This window comes from Gossypium hirsutum, chromosome A01, assembly GCF_007990345.1.
Source record: "Gossypium hirsutum isolate 1008001.06 chromosome A01, Gossypium_hirsutum_v2.1, whole genome shotgun sequence".
Lineage (NCBI taxonomy): Eukaryota > Viridiplantae > Streptophyta > Magnoliopsida > Malvales > Malvaceae > Gossypium > Gossypium hirsutum.
Window position 1 is genome coordinate 11,919,678 of NC_053424.1, and position 12,377 is coordinate 11,932,054.

At 29.4% G+C, this 12,377-nt stretch overlaps 1 protein-coding gene across 1 annotated transcript; it reads right to left on the reverse strand.

Moving 5' to 3' along the window:
- Positions 1 to 3,738: 3,738 nt before the first annotated feature.
- On the reverse strand, positions 3,739 to 6,870 carry LOC107917709 (transcription factor MYB97). Its single transcript, XM_016846990.2, has 3 exons — positions 5,992 to 6,870; positions 4,299 to 5,451; positions 3,739 to 4,023 (listed from the first exon to the last, which is right to left on the reverse strand). The coding sequence occupies exons 1-3, from the start codon at positions 6,328 to 6,330 to the stop codon at positions 3,902 to 3,904; spliced, it is 1,614 nt and encodes a 537-aa protein (XP_016702479.1). The 5' UTR covers positions 6,331 to 6,870; the 3' UTR covers positions 3,739 to 3,901.
- Positions 6,871 to 12,377: the final 5,507 nt, after the last annotated feature.

Sequence of the window (12,377 nt, forward strand, 5' to 3'; positions counted from 1 at the left end):
TCTGGTGTTACCCCGACCCAATATTTTGGATTCGGCTCCCAGCAATACATGCCTTCCGGGAGTCAAGCTCAAGCTGAAGTTCAGAGGTTAAGAGATCAGATAGCTCAGATACAAGTGAACATGGTTGAGCAAATTGCCAAGGTTTAAAAAAAATATGAAGAACTCTAGCAACAACTTAGAGCGGAGGCAGCAGAGAAGGAGGTAGTGGCAGCAGCGAGGGAGGCAGAGCAGAGTAGAAAGTACGATGAGCTCCAGCTACAGCTACAGCTTCAGCATATGATGCAGATGTTTCAGCAGTCGCAAAAGCCGCCATCTTAGACATTAGTTTTCTCGTTGTAAGAATATTTTTAACATTGTCATATTTAACATTATTGTAAGAATATTTTGAATTATACTTTATTTATTAATTACATTATACATCTTTCGTTAAATTTGAAGTATCATTTAGAATTAATATTTTTGATTGCATTTTTTATGCTAAATTTGCTAATTTTGGTTGCATTTTATGCTATATTTACTGTTTTGGTTGGATTTAATGCAGGAAGGGCTTTTAGCCAGCGCTTTTACCACAAACGCCGCTAAAATCATGACTTTTAGTGGTTCTTTTCTTACAACGCCGCTAAAAGCCATGACTTTTAGAGGCGCTTTTCCCATAAACGCTGTGAAAAGCCATGACTTTTAGCGGCGCTTTTCCCACAAACACCGCTAAAAGCCATGACTTTTAGCGGCATTTTTTTAGATAAACGCCGCAAAATTTTGCAGCACTTCCTATAGTGGCGTTTTTGCGGCGCTTGTGAAAACGCCGCAAATAGTATTAGCGCCGCTAAAAGTCTGTTTTCTTGTAGTGACTTGTCGTAATGTTCTATTGATGCTGAGGCTGAAGCTTTTGTCGTGTTGATGAATTTTATCCTTCACCACTGACGAAAAGTGGTTGTGACTTTTTTTTTTTACCCGAATCATATGATCCCATTCATAGAATGAATTAATGAATTTTCCCACTAAAAAAATTTAAAAAATATATATATAAACAACTTATAAATAAATATTAACAACTCTTAAATTATTATTTAATTAAAATTATTAATATTTATTTATAAATTTTCTGTTTAATTTATAATTAACGATTATTCCCTTACCATCAGAGTCGTCATTCTTAACTTGAATGACTCATTGAATCATCCATAATAGATGGTATCTAACAAATTGAGATTTTGATTTTCACCATTTACAGTTTCTTCCCCTCCCCCATAGTCCCTATAGTTTCATAGCAGACAGAACCCTAAATCTTTTAGCTTTGTATGCATTTGTTGATGCAAATTGGGGACAAGCCAAAAATACTATTAAGATGTTAAAGATTGAAATTTACAAATTATCTTGCGGTTCGATTTTTTAAAGTTCTTTATTCAATCCCAATTTGGATTAAGGTCAATGAATAGTATTACTATTAAAAAAATAACAAATTATTAAAATTTTGTTTTAATAATAATATTTATATATTTCATAATTAATTTAAATCAAAATATACTTCCTCATGATGAAAGCTAATAGATAGAAATTTTTTTCACAAAAAGGTATGAAAAATGATAAGTAAATACGGACCTACTTATCACTTAATAGAGAATAAATTCATTTGTTATTTTTTGGGGATAAATACCAAAACTATACATGAACTTTAGTCTAATGTGTAAAGTCATACATGAACTTGTGATGAAAAAAGTTTTAAAAATAATTTTCAATTCTTTTATTTTCTTTTACATTATTTCTCCCTCTTTAATTTTTTTCTATTTTTTTGGCTAAATGTTAGCGATTGATTTTGTTTTCGAAGTTCACTGCCTACTTCCTCAACCTGAAGGGATCAAAAAGTTCTTGTATCAATTAAAATTAGTGTTTTTAGAACTGGATCAACTGGTTGGAACGAGGATTAATCCAGAGATAGGGATTGAACTGGTTGACTCACAAACCAATACAAATAAACTGAACTGAGCTGAAAAAAATGATTGAACTAGTTAAAACAAGTTTTTCTATTTTTAAATATTTTTATTTTTATTATTTTTTAATAAATTTTAAATATATATAAAGAAAATAAGGCTGTCTTCTTTTTCTTTTCTTTTTTTTTTGCTACATGGCAATTTAGGAAAAAATAGTTTAGGTATATTTGTGACAAAAAAATTTATAGGTACCGAAATGAAAAAATGACATAAGTTAGGTGCCAATTTACGAGTTTAACCTTTTTATAACTAATCTTAATTGTCGACTAATGGAGGTACCAACTTGGGGGAAAAAATAATTTAAGTATCATTTTTGATAAAAAAAATAATTTAGATACCAAAATAGAAAAAACATATAGTTTAGATACTAATTTTTGAATTAAGCTTAAATATTATAATATTTAACTTTTTTTTTCTAAAATGAGTAATGTTAACGTAACAATTATATAAATATACTTATTTATTGCTTAAAAGGAGAAATGGAGAACGGAACAAATATTAATTAATGAAGTTTAGACGAAAAATTTACCAAATTTATAATGTCAAATTTCCTATTTTAGAATGTAATTTAAGAAGTTTACAAATGTTGGGTGCAAATATAAAATTTTCAATATTTCTCAATAAAACTTACATCAAATTAGAGTCATTGCCTCGACCAACCTCTTTTGTCTCCGTCCCTAGTGTAAATATAATAAACTTGGGATCACAATTCATAATGCAAATTCGGATATCCACTATTTTTTATCTGTGGAATTCGAATAATATTTAAATTTGAATTTTAAAATTATTATCTATCATTATAAATTTTCAGTGTAGGTGCAAATAAATTTGAATATCTAAATCATTGTTTACTGAAAAATATACGTCAATTTACTATAAATTCAATTTGACTGACTAAAGTTGTTTATATTTTTACACAAATAAATAATTGTAACTCTAATAGTTAATCTCAACTTATTATAATCACTTTGAAAATACAAGAGAAAATAATAAAAATAAATTAATCAAATCAACACAACACAACACTTCTTTAAAACGATACATCTCTCATGCATATTGACGGCCTATTTATAAGTTTAATATGGCAGTCTATTTGATTATTACAGTCGAAGATAAATTCTTATTTTTCATTATAATAATAATGATAAATAACCTTAAGTTAGAAAAAAAATTAATCTCATTAAAATCAACAATGATAAATGAATTTGAATTAAAAAAATCTCTCACCAAAAAATAATTTTTTCAACACACTCTTAACTCTTCAAAACAAACACCATATCGATTTCAGCTTTAAGGAAAAGGTGGAGAACATGTACAAATCACATTTGCTTATTAATACATCACAAAATAAGACCCAAGTCAAATAAGCCAACATATATACACTTGCATAAATTGTCTCACTAACTTGACTGATATACGTATATTCTTTATTGCTTATTAATACAAAATTAATACATCACTATTGCTATTAATTTATAATTATTGATATATTATCATAATTAATTAATTAAATCTCCTTTTGAGGAAACATTGGGCATCTGTATTTAGCTAATGATTTATAGCTATATATGGAGCTTGAACTTATAAATGCACTTACATTATTATAATATACTTGGAGAAAGCTTGGCTCTCCAATGAAAGGAATAAAGACAAGTATATTACTTTTAATTGACAATTAATGACATTGCAAGAATACCATATAAAATATGTGAGGTAATGAGTTCAAAAAACAAGTTCAAAACCTCAGTTACAAAGACAAAACCATGATAAAAAAATTGGTGCTCGGTCGAAAAAAAAATTTTACAGAATAAATGTCGATTACTTTGCAGATTTTATTCACCGAATATTGATATAATGTATACCTCAAGCTTATTACATGTATAGATATAGTGTTTTATGAACAATATGTGGTCTCATTTCCCACAATTGTTGTACCAATCGGGCATTGGCATCGATGAAGGAATTGCATTGAGTAGCCGAGAGTATTCTTCTTGTGTAGCGTTGATCTCTTGATCTGTCACTGTTTCTTCTTTTCCTTTGAATACCCAATCAATAGAAAAGAAACAAAATCAGAATAAAAAAAGAGATGGTGACATTTTTAAGGTTCAAATTTTAGTATTTTCTCTAAATGGTTCTTAAACAATGACACCCCCACTTTGCTAATCTTGGACAATAATATGCATATTATTTACCTTATTTGAACTTAAATTAATAATCCCTATCTTGCATCCAAATAAGGCTAAGCATGATCAACATTTAATGGTGCCTACATATTGAAAAACATGCCAAATGCATATTTCATTGACTGACCTGAAGTTAAACCATCAGAGCTTGTATTGAATCCGTCCAAACAACTCTCCCGCCGCAGAATGTAGTTGTCGCCGGCCAACAGTTGAGCCTCTTCCAGCATATCATCCAACAAGCCACCCCCACCAAAATGGATACTCAAATCCTGGTGGTGGTTGTTTTGATCATTACTGATATAGTTACAATTCCCTTTAGTATCAAATGTAACTTCTGAAGTCCCATCTAAGGACACGAATTGGTTCGAAGGGAGCTCGTCGGTTTTCGGCGTGTAATCGAATCCCGGAGTCGATATAAATTGACCGTTATCGAAATTCTGATGATCAGCGAGGATCCTTGAAGATGAAGCAAGATCAAGTGTGACTGGATCCAAAGTATATGAAGGGGAGTAGTGTGGGGATGTCAATGGCGTACTAGTAGTAACATTTAGTGTAGCATGGGAATTGAAAAAAGATGTTTTCTGAAAAGGAGGATACTGTGACATAAAGCTGGAACTGGTACTGTTACAGCCGCCATTGACAGAAATACTGTTATTATGTCTTTCATTGTTGATACTTTCACTTACATCAGGTCTAAAGCGCTTATAACGCATTGGTGTCTGAAGAGGAGGGGTTGCTCTAGGGAAAAAGAAATCAGAAGGGAAAGTATTATTATTAATAGCATTATTAGCGTTGATGTTATTATTACAAGTATTTGATGTTGAAGAATCAAAGAGAGGGAGAGTTGAAAATGCAGGCTTATGGGGAGATTGAAGTGGAGACACAGGGGTTGGTGTTGAAGGGGAAGAACTTGGAAGTGGGGATGGACATGGTGTTGAAACTGCACTTGCACTATGAAGAGGTGGTGGGGTTTGTGGGTTATACAGAACGTGGGATGATGCTGAACGTGGGATATGGAGAGGGTGTGCTGGTGTTAAGATCAAGCCGTGGAGAGTCGTCGAGGACGACGGATTTGGCGGTGTTTGGAAGGAGAAGGAAGACGTTGACGTGGCTGTCGGGGACGCGAGAGGTGTCGACGGTAGTGATCGGTGCTGGTTTCGTTGGTGTTGGGAATAGAGAGGTTGGATTTCAGGAGGGTAAAGTGGGAGGCCTTGGCGTTGCCTTCTCTTCACTCTTGTGTTCCAATAGTTCTTGATTTCATTATCTGTTCTTCCCGGAAGCTACATTATAAGCAAACAAAAGCAATAATTAATAACAGACAAATGATAATCAAAAGTCTTAAGATTGTTACAAATTGATGAAGAAAGAAAAGGGTTTGATCTTTGATGATGAGACTATTATTAGAAAATTGTGGGGTTTTTTTTATAGATAATCAGTTCAAAACTGAAACAACAACAAAAACACTATAGGAAGTAAATTAAACGGCTAGACATATTCCTAAAAATATATATATAGCTAATTATATGTTGTCAATATTCTAAAAAAATATGAACAAGGAAGAAGAAAAAAAAATAGCAGAGTTTAAGTGATTAAAATTCTTGAAAGTTACCCAGATTACGAACAAAATGCAGATTCAAACTGATATAATCAAAATGATAACTTTTAAAATCAAGTAATTAATTAACAAAACCATAAATATAAACTGTTTTAGAATGTAGAATTTGAATTTACCAACAAAGACCATGCAAGATCAGAATGACAAACAGTTTGAAACTCCATGGAAGAAAAAAAAAAAAAAAGAGTTATTAAACAAATTATACCTGAGTTGCCATGCGAGCCCATTTGTTACCCATTTTAGCATGCAACTCAACAATAATTCTTTCTTCTTCAGGTGAAAAGGCACCTTTTTTCAAGTTAGGTCTTAAATGGTTAGCCCATCTTAGCCTACAACTCTTCCCACAACGTGCCAATCCTGTATTCTTTTGTACTGCATTCCAGTTCCCTTCACCATGAGTCCTCACGTAATCCGCCAACACTGCATCTTCCGCAGCCGTCCACGGCCCCTTTTTCAACATTATACCACCTTCTCCGCCACCGTTGTTGGAACCACCACCATCGTTTTGTGTAGTGATCTGGTTGTTTCCTCCCATCATCATCATCTTCCCACGTTATATACTAATTAATTTAATATATATATATATACACACGTGAAAAAGAGAGCTATATCTAGTTATTTTTGGACCTTTGGTGGTGTTTAATGGAGGGTTTGGGGGCGTGTTTTCAATTCTTTTCACCTTCTCATTCGTTTAAAAAAGGAAAGAGGAGAAGGGAAAAGCAAAAATGAAGAAGAAGAAGAAGCAAGAAGAAAACTATGTGATGTTTTCTTAAAGGTAGGTTGTTTTGTTATAAGAAAAATGAAGACAAAAGGGTCAAAGAAATCAAGTCTTTGCCCTCATCAAAATGAAAAGTAGAAATGAAGAAACTCGAGATCATAAGTCTGGGTTTTGTTCTTTGAAGACAAAGCTCATGTCAGAGGCAAATAGAAAGAGGGTTTGGGTGAAGAAAAAAGGGAGGGCCTAAGCTATACCCTAAAAGGAGGGTTAGACCCACAAATAGGCGGCTTTCGTTTTCATCACAAAGAAGGTTTACAGCTTTTCCCCTCTGGTTTTCCCATTGTTTTTTTACAGTCTAGAAATGGCTTGTCATTATGGGTTTTCATGTATGTTAAGGAATATAAACTTATATAGAATATATTCTAACTTTGAGGTGGATTTTTTGCCTTGGGGAAATTTTATCTCTGGTCAAAATCAAAGGGACAGTAAAAGGTTTTGACCCTCATTAATCATGATAGAATGTTGATTTAATATCTTATTTTAGCTTATATTATTGGACTGATTATTAAACAATAACCCTTTTAAGGGTCTTTTTAGTTACATTTTCTTTTTTACAAAGAAACCCTTCATTATTAAATTCAACTTGAAATTGATTTTGTGTTATTTTCAATTTATTAAATATTTTTGTGTAAGAGATTGAATCATCAAATTTCAGTTTTAATATTAATAATGTAATAACAAATTTAAATATTATTCTAATATCAATTTATTAATATTTGTGTTTACTTATTTTGGTTATTTAATAAAATATTTTTAAGTTTGTGTAATTATTTTAAGTAATCATTATTAAAGATAATTAAAATTTGTAAAATATTTTAATAATTTGAAATCATAACTAAAAGTAATTAATTATACAGCATTAAAAACTTTGCATGTGTACAATATAAGAGCGACTTGGTTTTCTTCTTTTAATCTTTGCAAATTTGATGGAAATAAATTAGTTATATTATTATTATATTATTATTATTTAAAAATTTAAAAATGTCAATTTAAGTAGTAATCTGTTAAACGTAACCAAAATTTGAGAATATTATTTAATTGTATTCTAAAAATAATAATATATAATAAATTCAAGAAAAAACTAAAAAAAATCCGATTTTTGAAAATGTTATTCAATTGTATTCTAAAAATAATATATAATAAATTAAAGAAAAACTAAAAAAACCCAACTTCCTAAAAAATTACAATAATATAATATTTAAAAAACTAACTTCCTAACAATAAATTTAATTTAATTTAATTTAAAAATAAAATAAAATAATAGTACAAAACTATTTTAAATATTCTCAATCCCCTTCTTCTACCGCTCATACTCATCATTATCTTCAATTTTGTTTGTCAATTTACTTAATATGTAATTACTTCTCTTTTCACATTTGTTGTTCAACTTCATAAAGAAAAAAAAATACATTTATTTGCATAGAATCAATTTTTTTTATGAAAAATGAAATTCTTTCCTTGACATTTTATCTTAAAATAAATAAATGTATAATTAAAAAATTACCTCAATTACATGTTTATAATACTAGGCTAATCACACCGTGAGTGAAACAACAAAAAAATATATCTATAAAAGATTTATTCAACAATGTTGATACAAGAGATCAATAAGGAGGAAATAAAGAGGAGAATGTGGTGATTACAAGGAGGTCAGTTCACTTGTGACAAGTGAATCGTCAGAGTTGGAAGCTAAGAAAGAGGGGAAGCTAAGTAACAGAGGGAATACTTGGGGAAGAAAAGGGAAGATCCCTGGTTCCTCATGTGCTGGGGTATATCTAAGAGCGGTCCCCTTGTCATGTAGTGTTGACATGTAATGACTCAAAATTCACGGGCATCAGAAAAGTACAATATCAGGCCTCCGTCTTAGTAAATCGAGTTCTTAAATAATTATTAGGAATAATTATAAGTCTAGTAGTGTGTTTAATTAAGTCTTAATTAAGTGAAATTAGCTCAATTTAGAGTAATTAGTAAAAAGGACTAAATTGAATAAGGGATAAAAGTTAAATTATAGAATAATAGAAAATAAAAAGGACTAAAATGGCAATTAAGCCATTTATATGAAATGAGGCGGCATATGTGTATTAAAATCTAAGATTTTTTTTAGGTTATATTTAAATATTATATATAATTATCATAATTATTAATTAACATTATGGTTTTATATTAGATTATTATTGGTAGTATTATTATTAAATAAATTAAATAGTAGATAATTGTATGGTAATAAAAAAATGTACATGTGTAAAAATTATATTGGTACATTTGTAATTTAAATACTCAAATTACTTATAATTTAAGTATAAAGATATTTTATAATAATTAATTGTATTGATTATATTATGAGATTTTTTTTATATAATTAATAAATTAAAGTTATGACAAATGTATGAGGATGATAGGGTACAAATGTAATAATATATATGTGTACAAATGTAATATATGTAATTGATATTAAAATAGATATTTATTAATTATTATTATGTTAAAGATATTTATTAAATTAAATAAATAAATTATGAGATTTTTGTTTGATAAACAAATTAAACAATGATAATTTTAATAAAATTATTGGTGCAAATGTAGAAATATAAGTGTGACCAAATGTAATACTAATATTTATTTTTAAATAGATATTTATTGAATTAATTAAACAAAAAGTAAAGGAAATATAAAAGAGAAATAAAGAAACAAAAGAGAATAGAAACAGAATTGAAAACAGGAAGCAGGGGAGAAAAAGAGAAAGAAAAATAAAAGAGAAAGCTAAGGATTTGAAGCTTGAAGCTTTGATTGGTAAGTTAATTAAGTCCTTTCTAGTTAATCTTGATGTTTTAGAAGTTCTAAACAAGGTTTTGTTGAAATTAAGTTTATATTTCAAGAGTTTATAGGTGTTCAAGTAGGGTTTATGTTGAACAAATTATGGAATTAGGGATTAACTTGAATGAGTTCTAAGTTAGAATTGAATAAAGGATTAAATTGTAAAAGAAGTTATAAGTTTTATGTTGTAGGGACTAAATTAAAGAAATTTTGAAGTTAAGAAAATATGCTGGAAATTTTATAGTTAAATATGAGTTTAGACAAAATTTGAATAGAAAAAGAGAGTGAATTGGATTAAGAAAGTAAGTAAGTTTAGTTAGGGTTGAATTGGGAATAAGGTAGGAATTATTTAGAAATTTAATTATTTATTATAATTAATGCTGTAAATAATAATGTAAATTACTATTATTTTCGCAGTTAATAAAGAACCAGGGGCATTGGCACAAAAAGGAAAACAGAAAGTTATCGAGAAGTAATCGTGAAATTCGGGTTTGTATTACTATAATTCAAGTTATTTATTATTAAGTATTAATTTTAAATTTATTTATTTTATAGTAAGTAAATATTGAGGTAAGTAATTTTATTGAATTGAATTTAGAAAATTGAATTGAATGAGAAATACGTGTTAGTATTACTATAATTCGAATTTAATTATTATTAATTGTTGAATTTTAAATTAATATGCATGGTAAGTATTAGTATTAAATTGTATGAAATTAAATTGAATTGTGATTATATGTGAATAATTGAAATGCATATTAAATTGAGAAAGTGTATTGAATTATGAATATGTGAATTGAAAATTGATTGAAAAGTGGAAAAATGATTAAATTGAAAATGTGAGAAATAGTTATTGAATTGAATTGAGATTTATATGTGATCCGGAAACCCTATTAACTAGTCGGGCTGAGTCGGATATAGTTGGCATACCACAGGATTGGAAGTGTTCATGGATACTTCGATCTCGAATCGATGAGACACTGGGTGTCATACTATTACTTCGGATAGATTCGATGAGGTACTGGGTACCACTTTACTTCGGCTAGGTCATCAACTTTGCTTCGAACTATCCGATGAGGCACTGGATGCCAAACTGGTGTGTTTGGTTGGATCCGTACATCCGCCAAAGTCCGAGTCTGTTAATAGGGGTAATTAAAAGAATAGTTAAGTTGAATAAAGTGAATTGGTTGAGCCAGTGAAAGAAATGTAAAAATGGAACATGAATTGAAAATGTAATTTGAATATGAGTATGAGAATAGAAAGCATGAACTAATGGTTCATGAATTAGATAATGGTTCAACATGAATGTTTATGATTTTAATTGACGAATAGCTAAATTAAATTATATGAATATATTGAGAATGGCAAATTTAATGGCAAATTTATGTTTAAATTAGTTTAGTAAAAATTAAAGTTATATGAATTAATTTATATGATTAATATGTTTATAATTTGAATTATGGTAATACCACTGAGTATGAAATACTCAGCATACAGTTGCTTCCGTGCGCATGTTAATAGGTATTCAGAGTCTCGGTTCAGCATCCAAGCGATCCCGATTCTAGCACAAACTCGGTGATGTATTCTTCTTTTGGCAAAATGGGCATGTACATAGGTGTTATTTTAATACTTTAAAATGCTATATGATTTTTGTTGTAAAGAATGATATTTGATATTTTGGTGTTTAAACAATGAAATGGTATAAAAATTTATATGATATATTTGGTATAATTAATACTAACATGATCTTTTGATACTTGGTTTAATGAAATAGAAATATAATTATCATAACATATTTGGTATAGTTAGGAACAAGTTGAAATAGAATGAATGAAGTTCATAATTAAACAATATATACGAATGTTTACTTAGTAAATTACTGAGTTGATGTTAAGCTATGTTTAGGTATATTTAAATATGAAATTGTATGGATTGTGATATTGGTTTTGAATTGGTTGTGATTTGAATCTGCAGGGAAGGTTAGATACTTATAAAAGGGGTTATATTGATTTTTTTTAAAAAGAGACAATTAGTAAAAGCTTATATGAATTTATAATCATATGATAATATGTTCGATAATTATTTGAATATTGTTCGTAAATTGTTCGCTTGTTCGGTAATGCCTTGTAACCCTGTTCCGGCGACAGTTTACATGACACACACTTACAATATTGATGGCAGTTTGCTCGTGTGGTTGGTTAGGTTGTAAATCTGTTACATATCAATCGTTGCCATGCATAGTAATGTGGTTTTGCTTTGACATTCTCCTTATTGAGGTTGCATAAGGTTATTATGCCCTGTTGGTCCCCTTTGAAGGCCCAAAAGGGGTGGCTGCTCATGTATGGTCCAATAGGAGGGTCACCATAAAAGGTGTTTGATTAGGGGCCAACTGTGGGCACCTATTTAGGCTTTTACTAGGTCACTCCTTTTTCTACCATGTACCTTTAATGGGGAGGGTTATAACAAACAATAAATCCTAATGGAGTGATAAATGATTTTAACATTCATCAACATTAGGGTCGATTCTTAGACATTTGACTTATTTTAAGTAGTGGTTTTTAGTTGATTTATATAAAAATTGTATATGAAAATATGAAAACATAAAATATTGCTATAATAATATATATTACTTTCTTTTCTTTTTTTTTAGCCAGCATTAGAATTTTTATTAAAGAAAAGACAATGGTATTACAAAACAAACTACATAATAAATGCCAAAAACAAACAATAAAAGTTCTTGCAAAATGAACATTGCACAACAGTACACATAAAGCCACAATGAACCACAACAAACAAATGCCAAAGACAATGAACATGAATCACAATCATCATATAATTCACCACTAGTCCTAAAATACACTAAGATGATAAGTTTAGCTTCCATCATAGCATTGGTCATCCCATTCACCTCTTGCAACGCATTAAAAAACATCACTTTTAATGTTGGTTTGAAGAAAGATTGTGAGGGATATTTAATTGCACAAATAGCTTGGAAACAA

What these genes read in the sequence shown, in the direction of transcription:
- LOC107917709 (XM_016846990.2), bottom strand. Translation starts at nt 6,330, where the DNA reads ATGATGATGATGGGAGGAAACAACCAGATCACTACACAAAACGATGGT. An exon ending in GGGCTCGCATGGCAACTCAG is followed by an intron (nt 5,452 to 5,991) that starts GTATAATTTGTT and finishes CTTATAATGTAG; the next exon opens with CTTCCGGGAAGAACAGATAA. An exon ending in CTCTGATGGTTTAACTTCAG is followed by an intron (nt 4,024 to 4,298) that starts GTCAGTCAATGA and finishes GGGTATTCAAAG; the next exon opens with GAAAAGAAGAAACAGTGACA.